This window comes from Protopterus annectens, chromosome 5.part0, assembly GCF_019279795.1.
Source record: "Protopterus annectens isolate FY-2018-M chromosome 5.part0, PAN1.0, whole genome shotgun sequence".
NCBI classification, from domain to species: domain Eukaryota; kingdom Metazoa; phylum Chordata; order Ceratodontiformes; family Protopteridae; genus Protopterus; species Protopterus annectens.
Genome location: NC_056735.1, coordinates 1,714,374,315 through 1,714,396,781, shown reverse-complemented (window position 1 = coordinate 1,714,396,781; position 22,467 = coordinate 1,714,374,315). Strand labels below are relative to the sequence as shown.

The 22,467-nt window shown below is 37.9% G+C and overlaps 1 protein-coding gene across 1 annotated transcript in view; it reads left to right on the top strand.

Annotated features, from left to right (window-relative positions):
* GPR156 (G protein-coupled receptor 156) overlaps nucleotides 1-22,467 on the top strand; it is a 1,210,147-nt gene that overhangs the window by 504,800 nt on the left and 682,880 nt on the right. Inside the window, exon 6 of the mRNA XM_044071505.1 lies at nucleotides 14,784-14,909. Within this exon, the coding sequence (XP_043927440.1) occupies nucleotides 14,784-14,909 (126 nt within the window). The remainder of the gene's footprint in view (nucleotides 1-14,783; nucleotides 14,910-22,467) is intronic.

Sequence of the window (22,467 nt, the reverse complement as noted above, 5' to 3'; positions counted from 1 at the left end):
TGGCATTAAGTCTCATCTGCCACATAGTCTCCCTGAATTCCAGTAACATTTCAGAATCACCCCACCTCTCATTATGCACCTTTCTATCTACAATAAAAAATGAAAACCTTTTAAAACTGTCACACATGTCACTGTGGCAAAAAAGTGCATGGTCTTTTTATTCTTAATATTCCTCAAATGTTCTGCCATCCTGTCATGTAACCTTCGTGTGGTTTTCCCTACATAAAATGCAGGACATCTCCCAGATAGGGCAATGTATACCACCATTTTAGTGCTACAAGTAGTTTGCCCAGGACACTGTATGGCCCTGGTGTAATCTTGAATACTCACGTATGGACCTTCGTGTATGTATCTACAATATTTACATATGTTACATTTACGTATTAATGAATTATATGGCTTTATAACATGGTCCTTCTCGAATATTTCCTTTAAATTATTTCCTGTACTATAGGTCACTACAGGACGTTTGCCAAGTTTCTTTTTCAGCTCACTTGTTATTGCTGTCCCAACACTTCATAATAACCCCTTTAAGTACTATTGTCTCCTGGTTAAAAGGCAATACCAATACTTTATTTTGTGTCATTGCAGGGGTTTGGATTTTGTTTGGCATCTATATTCGTTAATAAAATAGGTCTATATAAATCCCTTCATTTTTTCGTATCTCATTTCTAATTTTAATCAGTAAACGGGATGGGTATCCCCTGTTAAGGAACAAACCAATTAAATTTGACATCTCCATTTCAAACGTATAATCATCACTAACCAGCCTAGAGAGGTGAACCATTTGTCCTTTTATAACCCCTCTTTTCTAGTGGGCTGGGTGGCAACTATCAAAGTGTAACAAAATGTTAGAAAAAGTTTTCTTTCTAAAAATACTAGAGCACAATTCTTTAGTTTGCAAATGTTTGTAAGGCAGGATGTCCAAAAGCTCTATTTCCTGGATCCCCACCTTATATGTAAATTCCAAGAAATTGGTGGTTTTATTTGAATAAGATACAAATTCAACTGTTCTTTCCTCAGTACCCCACCACAGGATTAAAATATCATCCAGGAAACATACCCATAGAATAATATCATTCTTGAAAGGGGAATCGAAAGCAAACTTTTTTTCCCATTCGGCTAATACTAAGTTAGCGTAAATGGGAGCACATGTTGCCCCCATAGCTAGTCCTGACATCTGCTTAAAATATTCCCCTTCAAAATACAAAAAATTGTTGTTCAGTACTGTTTCCATCATCTCAATTAAAAGATTTCTTTTTACATTATGTATGCCTTCCACATTTAATAGACTTTCACTGAAAAATTCCAATCCAATGTCGTGTGAAATAACAGTAAATAAACTGAGAATGTCAGTAGTAACAAAAATATAATCATCATCTTTAGGTGTATCCCTATATAGTTCTAGGCAGTGCCAAGAATCTTTCAAAATGTGTTCTTTGCTAGTTAATGCCTTCTTGCAATAAACATACACATAAGCAGCCAAAGGTTCAGTCTTTGAATATCTAACAGCTACAGTGGGTCTAAATGGAGGATGTTGGTGTCCTTATGGATTTTAGGAATACCAAATATTGTTGGAATTACCAGAAATTCCACAGTTAAAAAATCCAATTCACTAGAATCAATAACATCCTGACAAAAAGAATCATATTGTCACCAAACAATTTTCGTATATGCCCTATTTACTTCATTAATGGACACCCTGTCATAAACTTTGTCATCATTAAGAATATCATACATTTTACTAACATATACACTTTGCAACATTACTACTGCCCCTCTCCCTTTGTTGGGTTTCATAACCTATAATCTCTTGGTTCAGCCCACAATTTCAAATAGTCCCTTTCATTAACAGACAAGTTATCAACAAAAACTGTGGGTTTTCGCAAAACATTTCTAATTTCAACTTCACATGTTTGTTGAAATGTGTTAATAACAGCATTCTGCACTGGCATAAAGGTGCTTTTCCTTTTAAATTTCATATTGTCACACATATTAGAATCACTTTTATCATCAAAAAAAAACTGGGTCAAATTTAACTGCCTTGTATACAACTTTAAACCTGTTAAAACCCTAAAAATGTCAAGCTTGAAATTTGGAACAAAAGAAAAATGCTTTTTCAAAAGGCTAAAGTGTCCATCACCAATTTCCGTGTCAGTATAGTTGTAAATAGAAAAGTCCCCATTACATAAGTGTTTAACAGGCACTAACTCATTGTCCAGAACACTAGTGCTAGTCTGTGTGTCTAACGTTTCCTGTAGTAACTGTTCCTGTTCACTGGGTAGGTAGGTGCATTCCATTGCTGTTTCTGCCTCCCATAAAATACTGGTTTCTGATTCTTGTTCAAAAGACGTTCTGACCGTCTCGGTAAAAAATGACCATTCACATTGTTGTCAGCATAGTCAGTTTGATTTGCACCCTGGTGCAATTGCTTATTTGGGTTACTAGGGCCTGGGTTAGAAACACTGTCATGATCAAACATCACCCCTTCCCCTCCCTTCGGAGCTGGATAGGTCCCCATTTACGCTAACTTAGTATTAGCCGAATGGGAAAAGAGGTTTGTTTTCGATTCCCCTTTCAAGAATGACATTATTCTATGGGTACGTTTCCTGGATGATATTTTAATCCTGTGGTTGGGTACTGAGGAAAGAACTGTTGAATTTGTTTCTTATTTAAATAAAACCACCAATTTCTTGGAATTTACATATAAAGTGGGGATCCAGGAAATAGAGTTTTTGGACATCCTGCTTTACAAACATTTGCAAACTAAGGAATTATGCTCTAATATTTTTAGAAAGAAAACTTTTTCTAACATGTTGTAGCTGCCACCCAGCCCACCAGAACTCTAGGTTGATTAGTAATGATTCTACTTTTGAAATGGAGATGTCAAATTTAATTGGTTTGTTCTTTAACAGGGGATACTCATCCCATTTATTGATTAAAATTAGAAATGAGATACGAAAAAAATGAAGGGATTTATATAGACCTATTTTATTAATGAATACAGATGCCAAACAAAATCCAGTCCCTGCAATGACACAAAATAAAGTATTGGTATTTTCTTTTAACCAAGAGACGATAGTACTGAAGGGGGGGTTATTATGAACTGTTGGGACTTAACAATAACAAGTGATTTAAAAGAGAAACTTGGTGAATGTCCTGTATTGACCTATAGTAGAGGAAATAATTTAAAGGAAATATTCGAGAAGGACCATGTTATAATTATATTATAATTTATTAATGAGTAAATGCAACTTGTGTAAATACTGTAGATACATACATAAAGGTCCATACCTGACTATTCAAGGTTACAGCTGGACCATACAGTGTTCCTGGGTGAACTACTTGCAACACTAAAATGGTGGTATACATTGACCTATGTGGGAGTTGTCCTGCAGTTTATGTAGGGAAAACCACACAAAGGTTACATGACAGGATGGCAGAACATTTGAGGAATATTAAGAAAAAAAAGACCACTAATGCACTTTTTGCCACAGTGACATGTGTGATGGTTTTAATAAGTTTTTATTTTTTATTGTAGATAGAGTGGTGTATAATGAGAGGTGGGGTGATTTTGAAACGTTACTGGAATTCAGGGAGACTATGTGGCAGACGAGACTTAATGCTACAGTATCCCCAGGTATAAACGACAATTGCTCTATTACTAGCTTACTGAAATTAAGGTTGATGCAAGTTTGATATACTACAGTTGATATAAAAAGTGTACACACCCTTGTTAAAATGCCAGGGTTTTGTGATATAAAAAAATGAGACCACAATAAATCATTTCAAAACTTTTCCCACCTTTAATGTGATCTATAACCTGTAGAATTCAGTTGAAAAACAAACAAATCTGTTAGGGGAAAAAATATAAAAAAAGAAAACATGTACAATAAGCTGGTTGAATAAGTGTATACACACTTAAACTAATACTTTGTTGAAGCACCTTTTGATTTAATTACAGCATTTAGTCTTCTTGGGTACACACATACCATCAATTAAAGAGACTCTGATTAACCCCAAATAAAGTTCAGCTGTCCTCGTAGGATTTTCCTGACATTTACTCAGTTGCCTGCTACAGCAAAAGTCATGGTTCACAGAGAGCTTACAAAGCATCAAAGGGATCTCATTGTTGAAAGTTATCAGTCAGGCTATGAGTACAAAAAAATTTCCACAGCATTGGATATACCATGGGACACAGTGAAGACAGTCATCAAAAAGTGGAAGAAATATGGGACAACAGTGACATTGCAGAGAACTGGATGTCCCTCCAAAATTGATGAAAGACAAGATGAAAACTGGTCAGGGAGGCTGCCAAGAGACCTACAGCAACACTGAAGGAGCTGCAGGAATTTCTGTCAAGTACTGGTTGTGTAGTATATAGGTTCATAGGTTCATAGGTAGGTACTAGGCTATTGGCCCTAGGGCCCATACAAGCCTAGCCAAAAAATGTACCCTGGCTTTCGCCACCCAAGAGAATTATTTTCCTGTGCCCCTGTCGAGCAGAGCCACAGAAGTGATCCCCGGGGTGAATTTCCCATTTCCCATCCAATCATCAAGATTTTTCTTGAAGAGTGCTAATGAGGAGCTCTGTTTGACATAGATAGGTAGTCTATTCCAGAGTGCTTGAAATGGTTTATAGTAAAGGGTTAGCAAAATGATGTTGCTTATGAAGCATGTCTAACCAATGTGCTAAAACATTTCTGAGTGAAGTGAGACCTTAGTTAAGATACCATATTAGATAAAAAAAACATGATTATTCTAGATTATTCTAGCTAATTCCTTCAAACTTGCATTTGAGTTTTGAGAAGCAAAGCCTCCAAAATGTAACTAAAGAGAAAAACTTATCCCTTTTTTAATGTAATCCATATGTCCATTAATGGACTAATTAGCACAGTGAACACATTCTTGCACTGTAGGTATGATCAATGTGAACTGTGTTTGAGAGAAATTGCTAGCACTGTAATATTTTAGTTCAGAAAAGCAGACCTGTTGTAGTTGCTGACAGCATCAGTCATCTACAGAGATGATCATTTAGCTTTCCATATTATGAATAAGTATATAATTATTTATGGCTTTAATTTATACATTTTTGATGCAGCTAACAAGACAAGTTCTTAGTCTTCCAGAGATGGTGATGAATGTGCACAAAATTAGAATCGAATCTGAATGCTTTGTATATACAATACAGGTGTAATATTTAAAAACAGTTATAACATTTTACCCCAAATGGCCATACAGGTTTATTTACACACACAATATATATACATATATGTATATGTTATTATCACAGTCATAAAGCCCACAATCTTGAAAATCATAATTCGGAGACCATAATATTAAAAAACCTAAACAGTGGAAACCACAAAAAATACAATATCAAACTCCTGGACTTCCCCCCTACAAGACCCGTGCTAGCACTCGTTCACAGATTCACACTGGTTGGAAGATTCTGTGTTTGACATTTTAAGACATTGTGGTTTTCTATGTTTTGATATTTCAATATTATGCTCTCAGAATTATGATTTTTCTAGATTGTGGGCTTCAAGATTATGATAATAAATCATATACACATACTGAAGTATTGAAATGCAAAGGCATTGAGACTGAAGTGATCAGTTAAATTCTATATATCAAAAACCTCAAGATATCTAAAAGAAATCTGATTGCAAAAGGAAACATAATTTCCTTTTGTGATCAGAACACCAAACCTCCACCACACATACAGACCAAATGTGTCTGAATAATGATAATGTTGCGGAAATAGTTTATGAAATATAAGGTGAATGGATTGGTTTAGGGACAGGATTAGGATTAGCAGGATACCTACACCACCTGCACCTTACCTTTTAAAAACATTTCCATAACACTACCACTAAGAAAAATAGCTGACATACACTCAGACCCCCCCCCCCCCACACACACACAGTCTTAAATTAACCATACGCTAACCCTAACCCACCTAAACTTGCATAAACACTCCTACCCTCCAAAGCCAGAGTCTTCAGTATATCTAAAGGTTTCAGTATTATTTTCCCAAACCTACTTATTACCCACTACCCATTTACCTTACCTGCAGTCATTGATGTTCCAGTCATATGATATCTTAAAATTTAGATGAGTAGAATAATCGACCACATTTCACAGCTAGCCAGTCTATCTACATCTGATTAGATAGAGTGAATGACATCCATATATACAAATACCAAAACAAAAGCTACTGTATACACTAAAACTGCTCAGAAACTTAAATAAAACAAAAACAATGATAAGTAGATAGAAGTGATCTTTTTTATTGACCAGCGAATAAATATATACCAGTTTCACTCAAATAAAAGCATCTTTAGTGCTTATCAGTGCTCATAATCAAGAAAACTCGTATGCAGTATTCTGTGGACAATAAAAGGATCACTTTTATATACTGCTCATTGTTTTATATATATATATATATATATATATATATATATATATATATATATATATATGTGTGTGTGTGTGTGTGTGGTCACTGCATATGATCGAGAAGACAACACCGAACATTCACTTTAACGAATATTCAGAACATCATAATTTCAACACAGGAAAACAGTCAGTTGGCCACCACTACAAATAAAACAAACCAGATCAAATAAAACCCACCCACGTGGGGGCTGCCCCCCCCCCAACTAAATACACCAACTCTGAGATCGCACTACAGTGTGGAAAAGGGAAATTTCACCATGATGGCCAACTGGCTGTTTTCCCAAGTTAAAACTACGATGTTCTGAACGTTCTTTAAAGTGAACATTCGGTGTTGTACTGATGATATGCAGTGGTAATTTGGTATTTGGTCTACAGAAGTAGACCTGTATATGTGTATATATATATATATATATATATATATATATATATATATATACATGCACACACACACACACACGAACACACACACACACACACACACACACACACACACACACACACACACACACACACACACACACACACACACACACACACACACTTATTTGGGAAGCATTGTTAGGCTTACAAATGTAGCTTCTCTCTCTCACCAGGATGAAACAAAATCACTATTTTTTAAGACAATACCACAACCTCTAATTTCTTGGGCTGATTTTAATGCCAGTCACTTCATGCTTAGCAGCCATTAGATGATGTCCAGATTATATGAAAATGATGAAGATGTAGTCCTTATATTCATAGACTGGATAATTTTCAAATTTTGCCTGTGCCATGTTATACTGTCCACAAAACTGATGTGCAGAAGGGGAGACAAGACACTCCCTTGGTACAGTACTAAGAAAACAGTAAGTTTTACACTTAGGATGTGGTCACAACTCTTCCTTTGCAGATACTGTGAATGAGTGTCAGACACCAATGGCTTTAAGTCTCCATAAATCTGCCATATGACATTCCATGGTAGACAGTTATATTCCCTTTCTAGGGCCACAGAACATATGTAGACAATGCTACCAACCCATGGAGTATCCACGTAAGAACAATGAGATGACCCATGGTCCCGTGTCCAGAGTGCCATCAACACTGCTTCTCCAGAGTCAGAGTCTCAGCTTTCAAATGAAATTGTCTTTCTAGCACCCTGACAAAATCTTTCCCAGGAAAGCAAATGACTGTGATCCCTTTATAATTGGAACACACTTTCCTGTCTCCTTTTTGAAGATAATGAACCTCACTCCAGTTTGCTAGTCCACATGTATAGTACCTGCCTTCAGCACAATATTGAAAAGATGTGCTATTCATGATACCCAAAAGTATTCAGTGCCTTTAGCATTTCCATTTGGATCTCATCCACTCCAAAAGTCTTGTCACAGTGGGTCTGTTTAATTGCCACCATGATTTGTATAGAAATTGGCCTATTCCCACCAGTTGTTTCCAGCGCAGCTTATTCAACTGAATGCATTTACTAGGTTCAGGAGTTCCTTAGTTTGTTTATTCCGTCTCCCATCAGTATCTTCAGTCAAGATCAGCCTTTTTCATCTGTTGTTTATAATAGCCTTAGCAGTATTCCACCTCCTATAAGTCAAAAAATGGCTTTCCAGACCCCCTTTGAGGGCATCAATTTTGAATTCTCTGTGACACCTGAGAAGAGATATTTCTTTAGACTCTTTAAAAAAATCATAATTCATAGGATCATAGGACATTACTAGGCTAATGGCCCTAGGTCCCGTACAAGCTTAGCCAAGTTCTGCCCTTGTTTCCATGATCAGCACCTATTACCCCTGTCCAAGAGAGACACAGGTGGAGCCCCCGGGTGAGTTTACAGTTACCCATCCAATCGTCCAGATTGTGCTTGAAGAGAGCCAAAAAGGTGCTCTGCTTGACATGAATTGGTGGTCTGTTCCACAGGTGCAGTAATGTCTGGGAGGAAAACCTGTCCCTCCAGCAGGTTCTACTAATGTCACATACCAGGTTAAGGTCTTTAGAGTGAGTAACTGGTGAGCCATTGGACTTATGGATATGCAGCATTTCCAGTAAAGGAGAGTCAGAGATTGCCTTATACGTAAGGCAGAGATTGCCTCTGAGTAGTCTGTATAAAAGGGAGTAAAGTGACAGTGATTTCAGCTGATCCACATAGGAAAGATGCTGAATACCTTGAATTCTCCTTGTGAGGAACCTTTGTGGTCTGTCCAATTGCTGCAGATGCCTGGAAAGGTACATACCAAAAGAGGCGTTGTACTCAATTATTGGCCTGATGAGAGAAGAGCACAGGCAGGTTATAACTTCTTTTTTTCTAGAGGCAATGCCCTTACTTATGAGATGAGCAATATAGAATGTCTTTCTTACCACTGTGGAGACATGGTGATCAAAAATAAGGTTGCTCTCAACTTGTGTGCCCAGGTCTCTCACCACTGAGTGCATCCTTAGGGTGTTTCTGTTGATGCGGTAGTTTGCAGGAACATTGCTCTTACCAAAAGGGATGATAATACATTTGTTACATTGAGATTAAGGCCGTGAATTTGGCACCAATTATTTATTTGTGTAAGACCCTCTTGTAGGATGTTGACATTGTTTGAGGATTCTCTGACCACTCCCAGTTTGCGGTTGTCAGTAAACTTCGCCAGCCACAGACCTTTAGTTTTTGCTTGTACTTCGGAGAAATAGATTCCAAACAGTAGAAGTCTCAGGACTGATCATTGTGGAACAACACCGGTTACTGGTCTGCTGTTGGAGGTGGATTCCCCTATTTTGACTGTATGGGTTCTATTGGTGAACCGGTTAGAGACCCACCTAACGATATAAGGGTTAATACCTAGCTGGGTAAGTTTGTCAATAATGCCTGAGTGGGGAATAGTGTCAAAAGCCTTGGCCATGTCCAGGTAGGCTGCATGCACAGTGTTCCCCTGTCCAGGGCTCTGGTGACTGTCTCAAATAAGTCCTCCAGGTTTAACAGGCATGCTCTCCCTTTGACAAATCCAAACTGAGTAGGATCAAGTGTTTGGAGATGTACTATATCTTTGTTGGTAAGGTTCATGATGATTTGGTGTATGGCCATGCAGATAAGGCTAGTCAAGCTAATAGGTCTATAGTTCCCAGGGCCAGTAGAAGCACCACCCTTGTGCAAGAGGATAACAGTGGTGGTTTTCCATTCAGCTGAGACGAAGCCAATGCTTAGAATATGATTGAAAAGAGTACCCATTGATGTTGCTAACTCCTGTTGGAGCCCATGGAGGACACAGGCTGGGATGTTATCAGGTCTCATAGATGTTGTGTTTTTGTCCTTAGCGAGGGCATTTATGACCTGCTCTCTACAGATACAAGATGGAGGACAGGTAGAAAGAGTGTCATGGGGTATGGTTTGTGGGGACAGGGGAGTGAAGTTCTCACAGAACCTGTTGGCTAACAAGTTTGCTATGTCCACTGGCTCAGTGTATGTTATATCATTAACTACCAGTTCGGCACAAATCTGTCTCTTACCTCTTAAGCTACAGATGTAACTAAAGAATGCCGTATGGTTGTCATTAGTTGAGGACGCTAATTTAGATTAGTAGTTTGCTTTGAAGGACTTCACAAGAAGTCTTATTTGCTTGTTTTGAGGATGGAGTGTTTCCAGTTTAGGGCACACTCCCTCTTACTTTTGGGCAATAATTTCTTCCTCTTATTGTAAAGCCTGTTAATGGCAGTTGTCTACCAGGCAAGTTTGCTCTTCCTTGAAGAGCTTGTTTTGGTCCTTTCAGGTACGGCCATGTCAATGCAGCTATACAGGTGTTTGTAAAAAGCATTGGTGTAGGACTTGGCATAGTTGCCATTTACATCTGGGGGGTGCAGTGAAGCTATTTATACCATCCCTTAGAAGGATATAATCTGCTTTGGAGAAGTGTTTTAGTTTACTTGCTGCTGGGGGGGGGCATCCAGTGTGATAGAGATTTGTGGTCAGATCTGACAAGGGAAGACCCCACACTGGGGGTGCTACAGTAGTCCCCCATATTGGTAAGCACCAAATCCAAGATGTTGGTGACACTAAAAAAAAACAAGCAAGGATGAAGTCTTCAGAGCTGAGTGCCGCTTTAAAATTCTTTATTATAGATAGCAAAGTTAAGTGCTTTCATCCCAAAAATGTCAGGATGTCTTCAGAACAAATGACACAAATGAAATATGCCCTATTTATATCCCTCATGATTGGTTCTAATTTACAATTCACACAGCCAATTAAAAATTGCATATCCTTAAGAAAAAACTGCAGCCCTTAAAATTACCATTAAAAAATATTTAAAAATTTACAGTACACCTTAAATACATAAATAGAAATCAGCATACACCAAAGGATATATAAAAAAACACTTCAAACAACTAAAAACAAACCATAGCACAAAGTAACATGAACCGCAAATGCCTGACCCAAGTCAATAACTGGTTTTCCACTTAAAAAATTTAATTCTGTTGTACAATCTATGAGAATGCATCCATAAATGCATGGAAAAAATACATGGAAACAATTTTTTATTATTTTTATTATTATTATAAAAGGGGTGTCCACCGGCTGGTCCAGGGCATTGGAGTTAATGAAGCTGAGGAACCTTTGGACAAGTGAGTCTGAGCATGAGCAATTTACCCAGTCAATGGATGGGTAATTAAAATCACCAAGAACCATTCTGTTTGGCTGTATCTTGATGGATTCCAATAGATCCAAGTAGGCAGAGTGGGTGTCTTGATTCATGGAGGGGTTCCTGTAGTTCGCAATGACTTGAATATGTGTCCTACCAACAGTTAGTTGCACCTGAAGTGTCTCCAGGGAATCATAGTGATTAACCAGTCTGGAGGTGTATTTATCTTTAATGAATATTGATACACCCTCTCTTTACATTTCACACCTTCTGCTCATAGTCTGAATGTGTGGTAGGAGATGTAACCAGGTATGGCTTGGTTGCTCTTCGCTGCCTTGAACCAGGTCTCCAGGACTGCACTGATGTCTGCATTTTCCAAAGTGAGGACTGCTTCCAGTGTGTGCGGTTTCATGCTAAGACTCCTAGCGTTTAGCAGCATAACCTTGAGGTTGTTTTTGAATTAAATTTTTACGTCGGGAATTTTGTCCTTTTGACAGTGCCTAAAAAAGGCATTATGGTTTGGCAAGAGCTTTTGCCAGTAGCTAAAATTCCAGGGGTGACAGATGAAGACCATCTCTGGCAAAGTATAGAGGACTATCAATCATGTCATCCCAGGCTGACAGAAACCAGCTCCCCTTAGAATGACACCAGAAACTAAGCCAGTTATTGAAGTCAATGATTTTCTGTTTATATTGTGGTAACATCCTAGGAGAGAGTAATATGCTGCTCAAGACTAGGGACATACCTGCCTGTGACACATAATCAGAGAGCTCAATCACGTCTCTCTTCATGTAGTCCAGGGAGGTATGTCTCAAATCATTCACACCACGGCACAGTGGTGCAGTAGTAGCATTGTCGCCTTACAGCAAGAGGTTCTCCAGTTTGATTCTCGGCTAGGGTGCCTTCTGTGCAGAGTCTGCATGTCCTCCCTGCATTTGTGTGGATTTCCTCCAGGTGCTCCAGTTTCCTCCCACATTACAAAGACATGTGTCTGGAGCATTTCTCCCTGGGCCTCCACTGAAAATTGGCTTGTTCCAAGTCGGACTTTCCTGTTTAACAAATGTTAAATAAATAAATAAAAAAACATGTACTAAGACCAAATCATAACAGTACTTGTTGTTGGGAGACTTGAGTGCCTGCATGATCTGACGAATCCTAGCACCAGAAAGACAGCTGACCATGACTGTCTTCTTGTTCAGCCTGGTGAGGGAAATGTCTTTGTGTCTTACTATATATTCTCCTGTGACTAAGATATTTGAAGTGGATGTGCTTTGATGGTGAGACACTTGTGCTTCCATTGTACCATGCTGTTAAGTGATTTTTGGTCAGTTTAATTCTGAAGCTTCTTTTTATTTTGCAAAAGAATTCATATTATTCAAAAAGCAATTCATCAGAAAAACTTTCATTTTAATAGTTCTTGCATAGTGTTTTAGCAGAAAAAGGCACAGAAGTTTGCTGGTGTTTTATTCGTAAGGAGTCAGTGTTTGAAATCCCTTTTTGCCTGGCAACCACTTTGCAAAAATTGATTGTTGATGAAAATGAGGATGATAGTTTTTACTTACAGTTATTTTTTTACTAGTCTTTTTCTAGTTCCTGCATATTCACAAAGTAGCCTGCTAGGCAGCAGGTAAATGGACTTGAAATATGTATTTGTATATACATATGTGTGTGTGTGTGTGTGTGTGTGTGTGTGTGTGTGTGTGTGTGTGTGTGTGTGTGTGTGTGTATATATATATATATATATATATATATATATATAAGTGTGTCTGTGTTTATATATATATATATATATATATATATATATATATATATATATATATAATATATATATATATATATTATATATATGTGTGTGTGTGTGTTTATATATATATATATATATATATATATATATATATATATATATATATATTTTTTTTTTTATCATAAACTGAAGTTTTAATTTACTTTTTCATGCTAGAGTTTCTTTCCGTTTTCTAGATGCTAATGGCAAAACCAGAAATCTGTGCTGTTTTCATTAACAATTTTACCTTTACCTTCAGTCTACATACAAAATTAACAGTTACTACATCATAACACTGTCCAAGGGAGTCATTAATTCCCTAACACATCTCGTTAAGGACCATGGTAAAATGGCCTGTTAAAGTGTTGAGGTATTTTGCTATTCATAATCGTAAGCACAATGAGGAATGATTTCATTATTGGCTAATCAGCATATCTATGAATCGCAGTTAATTACAGTGAAGTGCAGGTCAGCACTTCCCATTGTAATTAATTGTTGCAGCCGCATCATGTAGGAAAAGGCATTCCTCCTCCCCTCAGATTATTCACAAACACACACACACACACACACACACACACACACACACACACACACACACGTACACACACACACACACACACACACACACACACACACACACACACACACACACACACACACACACACACACACACACACACACACACACACACACACACACACACAATCAACCCCCACACCTGTCCCTGGGATGTCTACATGTCCCTGTCTCCTTTCTCAGTCCTAGGCCATCATTGAAGGTTGAAGTCCCATGTTTTATGTTATATCTCTGGTATCTAGCCTCCTCTCCATTCCTGTAGTGTTTTAAGTGCTGTTAAGACACAAGAGTAGTATCCCTGCTGTCTGCTGTTCCCCCACCCTTGATCCCCATAGTGGTTTAAGTGCTGTGATGTGGTAGGGGCAACCATACTAATTTACATGCCTGAGGGAATCTATGAATTGATTAGCATGTCCATGCTTTCCTGGAGGCAGTTCCAGTGGGAAGAGATAACACATTGTTAATTAGCATATGCATCTTCGCCTGGACTGCCTCATTTGCATGTAGCATGAACACGGAGGCATCCTGACACAGTGGTGTATGTCTTCGTGCGGGAACACCATATTAGGGCTGCCTCTGAATGACAAAAGGGTACTGTAAGATATACATGAAGTGTACAACTCACGGTAACATTTATGAATTCCCCCCAGTGACTCTGTGAGTGTCACACTTTTCTAAGATCTTTTGGCTTGGTGTACATCCCAGGTTTGTGCTTTGGACCCAATGTTTTTAGAAGTAGGCATTAGTACAACTGAAGAGGAATGTGACAATGCTGTAATGGCAAGTTATACAAATGCTATTAGTGCAGATCATAACAACTGAAACCCACTTTCAGATATCACTGTGTTTGCCCTTATCCCCACTGTAATGCACCTGCAGAGTTTGCTTATATAAATCAGTGGGTGGAGTTCTCCTACATGGAAGTGCAAGGGTCAAGACCACTGTAAAAAAGAACAATATATATATATTTATGACTGAAAATGTTTTTAGCATTTGTTTCAAGTTATTGGCCTTGTTGAATGTGTCTTCAATGAGCTGCCATGGACCCATCTGACAATACTGCAAGACTTAACTTCAAATTTTTACTGTGTTGTTCTGTATGAACAGGTACATCATTTCCAAAGTTTGCCAGTAATATTTCTATATGCATGTATGTATGTATGTATGTTTTTATTTATTTATATTTCTTTATCAGGGTAGTGCACTGATCAATACTGACCAATTTCAGGCTCAGCACGGTAAAAACATTTCAGAAATAAAAAAGGCAGAAATGTAGGCAATTACACAGTAGCTCAGATAAGCAAAGTGAATGAAAAATACTGCACTCAATTTGACATTTTGTTATTTTCTTCTTTTTTTGTAGATTATAAAAGATATTCAACTGCTGGGATTGGTTGCAGGTTTGATATGTGCAGACATCCTTATTTTAACAACATGGAGATTTGCTGATCCAATTTATTGCATAAAAACACTCAGTGCTGCTCTAAAGGTGAGAGATTTGGTATACACAAACATTTCCTGTAATTTTATTGTTATTGTAGAAAGAGATAAAGAAACTTGCATACCAACTTTATGACTGAAGTGGCTATATTTGAATATAAATGCCATTTGTTTCTAACATAGCTGCCATACAGCAGTAATCAGGCAGCCCTTCTCAGAAAAACTGCTTATTTGATAGATATGTAATTAATTAAAGTGAATGGTTTCACAGACTAATAGAGAATCATCTTCTGGTTTTATAAGTTCTGGCAATGGGAACAAATACAAAAGCTTGGTAGGGAAAAGGTACATGTGGAGCATGATGAGGGAATGAAAATAAAGGAGTCTGAAGGATAACACAGTTGAAATGCAAACAAAAGCCGTAATCTCATAAGACAAAATCAAATACATAATGTTGAGTGCAAAAATATATTTCTCCCAAGAATAGCTACTATTCTAGAAAGTAGACAGGGTGAGGATGCAACCCTCAAAAATAAGAACATTCATTTTGTCAGTGTTCTATGTATCCATCTTTTGAAATTCTGTTTAGCATCACCAACCTTTAAGAAAAGAGGTATAGCAGGGAACATAGGAGTGAGGAAAGTCAGATGTCTCAAAGAAGGACTCCCCATTTGACTGACAGAATAGCTCTGTGATAATACCACACACACACACACACACACACACACACACACACACACACACACACTCACACACACACAAACTCAGTAACATGTTGATTATAGCTTCACGGGTTCATAGGTAAGTACTGGCTAGCTGCCCTTGCGGACCATTTCAAGCCTATCCAGTTTCTCCTTTTGTGCTCGAATTAATGGTTAGAGATTGGCCTTTCCCATCCCATGGTTAATAATTGTATATCATCCCTAATGAGAGTAAGCATACTTTAAAATATTTAGGAGCTGCCTCTATCCATTACTAGTACAGGGGGCAGTCCTGGGGTAAATGTTCTGTTTCCCATCCATCGATCCAAGTTGCACTTGAATATGGACTGGAATGAACTTTGTTTTATGTGGATGGGGAGTCTGTTCTAGAGCAGAAGTATCCTCTGTGAGGTATACCCATCCCTCCAAATGATTTTTTTTGATGTTGTAGAAGAGGTTTAGATCCCTAGACTTAGTATTTCTAATGCCATTTCACTTGCTGAGGTGTAGTAAATCCATCAGTATTGGGTCAGAGGATGCCTGGTATTCCAGATACAGGTCATCTCTTAGCAGTCTGCAAGATACTTAGTATAGTGACAGGGCTTGAAGTGGGAATATGTAGGACATGTTGTTTAGGCTTTGTATCCCTTTACTAAGCTATTTACGTGGGCATTCCAATTGTTGCATGTGCCTAGACAGATACATGCCAAAGTAATTGACCTAATGAGGTCTGAGTAAAGGGGAACAATGACATCCCTAGGTGTAGACACAGTCTTTTTGTTTATAAGCTGTGCAATAAAGAAGAACTTTCTTACAACAATGGACAGATCTTGGTCAAAAGTTAGGTCACTGTCCACATAAGTTCCCAAATCCCAAATAACTGGGTCAACTCTTAGGGGAGTATTGCCAATGTGGCATCTCCTTGGGGTAGATGACTTCCCAAAGGATACAGTAATGCATTTTTTGGCATTTAGTTTCAGTCCATAATTTTGACACCAGTTAGTTATTTAGGATAAACCTTCTTGCAGGGTGGCTAAGTAATTTGTGGATTCAATGAACACTCCTAGCTTGCAGTCATCTGTAAACTTAGTTGGCCAGAACCCTTTGGTATAGGCTTTTACTTCAGAAAAGCAGATGCCAGTTAAGAGAGTTTCCATCACAGAACCATGGGGGATTCTACTGGGTGACTAGTCTCTTTGTGGAGGTAACTTCCCTTAATTTAATTTCCTGCATGCTATATGTGAGCCAGTTGGCAATCCAGCAGGGATTTATGTAAAAAGCTTTGGCCAGGTTAACGTATGTGGTGTGTACTGTTTTGCTTTCAACCATTGATTTGGTGACTTTTTTCAAAAAAGTGAAATGGGTCCACTGTTAGGAGGTTTCCAATGTCCTGATTGATTAGTTCCATGACAATTCTTTCCATGGCTTTGCACATGAAAATGGTCAGATGTATAGGGCTGTAATTGCCTTGGTTTGTGGAAGGTACTGCCATTATGTAGGGGAATGACTATAGCTGTTCTCCATTCCCTTGGTGCAAAACCTGCATGAAGGCAGAAATTGAACAGTGTTGCTAGGGGTGTGGCTAAATCATGCTTCATGCTGTTTAATAGGCATCCAGTGATATTGCCATGAGCCATTGATGCAGTAGTTTTAGCTTTTGATATCACTTTTAGGGCTTGGTCCTGTGTGATAGTAGAAGTTGAGCCAGTTTCAGGTATATCTTGATGGTCAGATGGAGGGGAAAGAGGGGTAAACTTAGAGCTAAGTTTATCAGCCAGAAGGATCACTATGAATTTGTTCATAACAAGGTTATGGATAATATGTATGTGTCTTTAAATGTGTAGTCAAAATATATACTGCAGCATGGCATGTAAGAATATTCTCACAGCAGTTAGCTAGATAAAAAGAGTTTAACTGACAACAGTCAAGGTAGTAGAAGGAAGTTGCCTGCCAGTAGAATGCAGGAAGTTATTTCCTCACCTAGACAATCACCTAAAGGAAGACTTGGACTTATGGAGTGAGACAGCCTAGCTGGAGCTAACCTATGGAGTGTAACTTGCAGGAATACTTGCTTACAGAGATGGAAGGTGTCCTGTTAGAGGCCGTCAACCTTGGACTTTTGTTTTCAAGACAGCCTGTGCCCCAGGACTGCAAACTGCTATGACAAGAAACAATGATACTGTTTACCATTATATGAATCTGGAAAGATTTATTGGGCTAATATTTTGGCTTCCTGAAATACTGAACAAACTGCTGATTCATACAGTCCTGTCTCCAGTGCTTTTTTGGGATTTTTATACGTGTGTGTGTGTGTGTGTGTGTGTCTGTTTACATATATAGAGATAAAGAGAGAGCAAGCAAAAAAATAATATATATATATATATATATATATATATATATATATATATATATATATATATATATATATATATATGGGTACCTATCAAACCATCGACAACTTAAAATGATACTGACTCCACCGACAACTGAATTAACCGACAGCGCAAAAACGGGCGTTTACAAGGTAAGGGGTGTAACTCCGCTACTCATGCCTACCATGGTTGCATGACACTGCCACCCTTCCTAAACCATGGTAGGCTTGAGTAGCGAATTTACACCCCTTACCTTGTAAACGTCCATTTTTGCGCTGTCGGTTAATTCAGTTGTCGGTGGAGTCAGTTTCGTTATTTTAAGTTGTCGATGGTTTGATAGGTACCCATATATATATATATATATATATATATATATATATATATATATATATATATGTGTGTGTGTGTGTGTGTGTGTGTGTGTGTGTGTGGGTGGGTGTGTGTATATATATATATATATATGTATATGTTTTATCTCTATCTATATAGATAGAGATAAAACATATACCTATATATAATTCACGTATATCCCAGACTGTAGAGAGCATGTTTCATAATGGTGCATATCAACTTCTGCAAACTTATATATAAAGATATTTCATGTATCACACAAAATAGACATTCTTCTTCTTCTTTCGGCTGCTCCCATTAGGGGTCGCCACAGCAGATCAACTGTTTCCATTTCTTCTTGTCCTCTGCATCTTGCTCTGTCACACCAACCACTTGCATGTCCTCTCTCACCACATCCATATACCTTACCTTAGGCCTTCCTCTTTTCCTGTTACCTGTCAGCTTCATCCTTAGCATCTTTTTCCCAATATACTCTGCATCCCTCCTCAGCACATGTCCAAACCAATGTAATCTTGCCTCTCTGGGCTTTGTCTCCAAACCTTCCAACCTGGGCTGACCCTCTAATATACTTATTCCTAATCCTGTCCATCCTCGTCCTACCCAGTGCAAATCTTAACATCTTCAACTCTGCCACGTCAGCTCTGATTTCTGCCTTTTTGTCAATGCCACTGTCTCAAACCCATATAACATAGCTGGTCTCACTACCCTCTTGTAGACCTTCCCTTTCACTCTTACTGGTACTCGTCTGTCACAAATCACTCCTGACACTCTTTTCCACCCACTCCATCCTGCCTGTACTCTCTTCTTCACCGCTCTTCCACACTCACCATTACTCTGAACTGTTGATCCCAAGTACTTAAACTCATCCACCTTCGGCACCTCTACTCCTTGCATCCTCACCATTCCTCTATCCTTCCTCTCATTCACACACATATATTCTGTCTTAGTCCTGCTGACCTTCATTCCTCTTCTCTCTAGAGCATATCTCCACCTCTCCAGGGTCTCCTCCACCTGTTCCCTACTCTCACTACAGATCACAATGTCATCTGCAAGCATCATAGTCCACGGGGACTCCTGTCTGATCTCGTCTGTCAACCTGTCCATCACCATTGCAAATAAAAAAGGACTCAGAGCTGATCCTTGATGTAATCCCATCTCCACCTTAAACGCATCCATCACTCCCACCTCAGACCTCACCGCTGTCACACTACCCTCGTACATATCTTGTACCACTCTTACATACTTCTCTGACACTCCCGACTTCCTCATACAATACCACAACTCCTCTCTAGGCACCCTGTCATATGCTTTCTCTAAATCCATAAAGACACAATGCAACTCCTTCTGACCTTCTCTGTACTTCTCCATCAACACTCTCAGAGCAAACATTGCATCTGTAGTGCTCTTTCCTGGCATGAAACCATACTGCTGATCACTAATCATCACCTCCCTTCTTAACCTAGCTTCCACTACTCTTTCCCATAACTTCATGCCGTGACTGATCAGTTTAATCCCTCTGTAGTTACTACAGCTCTGCACATCACCCTTATTCTTAAAAATCGGTACCAAAACACTTTTTCTCCATTCCTCAGGCATCCTCTCACTTTTCAAGATTTCATTAAACAATCTAGTTAAAAACTCCACTGCCATTTCACCTAAACATCTCCATGCTTCCACAGGTATGTCATCTGGACCAACAGCCTTTCCGTTCTTCATCCTCTTCATAGCTATCCTTACTTCCTCCTTGCTAATCCACTGCACTTCATGATTCACTATCCACACATCATGCAACCTTCTATCCATTTCATTCTCTTCATACAAAATAGACACTCTAAATACTTAAATAAATAATTCATCTAATTTTATCCAACTTTCCTATTTTTTATCTTTACAAAGTGTTAGTTTATTTAAAATTCATGTCACATGGCTGTAGTAATTATCTGCTCACTTGCCTTTTATGTAGTTTCTGTAAGTTTTTATGAACAGGCAGCTTTTGAGTAGTTTTTTATTGTAGTTTTAAGACAGTAAGTTTTAATAGTCTCATTTGTCTTTAGAAGTGTGAGTTAGTGTTATGCTAGGATTTGTTATTTCATAGTGTAGATGTTTTTAATTATTTTAATCTTAGTGTAGATATTTAGAGTCAGGTCTATTTTGCTAGCAATGTCTTTTTCTAGTTGTATCTTTTGCATCTTTTATTTCATTTTCATTTTAATTTGATCAAAACATATTTCTAGTGGTTTGAGACTGATGAAAAGTGTTGTTTAGATGTAATTGTTTGTGTACATTTCCTGAGTGCCTGTGTTTAGTTTTTCTTTCTTTCTTCATCAATCGTGCAGAGATCCCATCTTTGATTACATGGGTAAAATGGTGATAAATGCTTGATGATACATGTAGCATGGTAATAAATCAAACATATCTACACTTCAAGTAAGGTTACACCCTTTGTTAATGTTCATTGTTAGGATAAATCTATAAAATAAATCAGTATGAGTATGTGTGTGTGTGTGTGTGTGTGTGTGTGTGTGTGTGTGTGTGTGTGTGTGTGTGACTGTGTGTGTGTGTGTGTGTGTGTGTGTGTGTGTGTGTGTGTGTGTGTGTGTGTGTATGTGTGTGTGAGTATGTCTGCAAATGCGTAATGCAGTAAGCCTCAAACAAGGTACATCATACAAAATGCTAATAGACATTGTGGTGTACTATGTTTCTGAAACTCCTGTTTCATAACTATGGGAGCCTTATAGTACCAGCCCTGCTGCATACCTTAATATTTAGATATAGAATATCCCATTGAGACCACAGAGGAAAAAACAACAACTGCATTTCTTTCATGGGTTATATGCTGTCTCCTTTTTTCTCAGATCTCTTTTTGTTTGTGTATTCAGCATGAGAAAAAGGAAAACAAACATTAAAACAACAGCAAACTTATAACTACAAAGAACAACATAAACAGTAGAATTGAGAAGCTATTTAATTTAAAATATAATTAGAAGTACAACTTTATATACAGATATTTACAAATGTTACTTTCTTGTACAATATCCTGTCAGGAATCCACATCACGTAAATAGTCCTCTAGATACTTTTGCTAACAGTTCCCTTCTACGGTCTCATCCTTGCCATTTCAGATTATACCACAGTATCTAAATTCTAGCTACTAAGTGCTTATGTGGGATTCATTTACTACATTACAGACACTTCTTGTATTAGTCATGTTCCTTTATTCAAACCATAGCTTCTGGGGGGAACTGATCAGTTGCAAAGAATGTGTGTTCACCCTTATGGATGAACTGATGTGTATTGATTGGTTGTTTTCAGGCATGAGTCTTTCAGAAACACAGTCACAACATGTGGTAGTTTGCAATTGGCAGTGCAAGTGCATATGTTCATGGATGGAGAGGAATAACTAACATCATTAAATATTTGTTTTGTTTACAGCTGACATCTTAATTATCAGCTAATTTAATTTATAGGATACAAGTAGCCTAACTTGTTCTTTTTATGACCCTTAATTATTTATGCTTTACAATGGTAAGAATTATTGATCTGTTGCTATTTAAGAAAACTACTTGTTCTTAAACAGCTTCTTACTCTAAACTTTGTGTAGATTTAAGCAAGAAAAAACAAACTACAAATTCTATTTTAAACTCAGTGAAGGACTCTAGGTAGATTTAGGTAACAAACCTGTTGCTACAATTAAATCTTAGAGCAACATTCAGTTTTTATAAACATTATAATTGCAACTGAATATGCATCCAGAATTTTAGGTGACCCACTATATTTCTCAGATAGTATTTCTGCATTCCTTGCTCCTAACTGAAAGAACAGCAAATACAAGCAAATATAAATGTATTTTCTGTCAATACACTTAACCTTGGTTTTAGCTGTTGTCTACAGCTATATTTACTACATAGGAAAGCTACTGATGGCATCTGGTTGAGTTATAACTCCTAGTATTCACAGGCTTTTCTTTAGTCAGTTTATTTATCTTTAAAGTTCTCCTTTCTGACATATATAGTAGGTGAATTATTTGCTTTAAAGAAGCAGTTTGTTCCCTTTATCAGCTACCTGAGCTATAAAATGTACTAATGTATTAAGGATAGTGTTCATGAACATTGTGCCCCCTGGAGTTAAGTTGGGTATGCAGTAGCAGTTTTTTTTTTTGAGTGGCAGTTCCTGGTGTGCATCT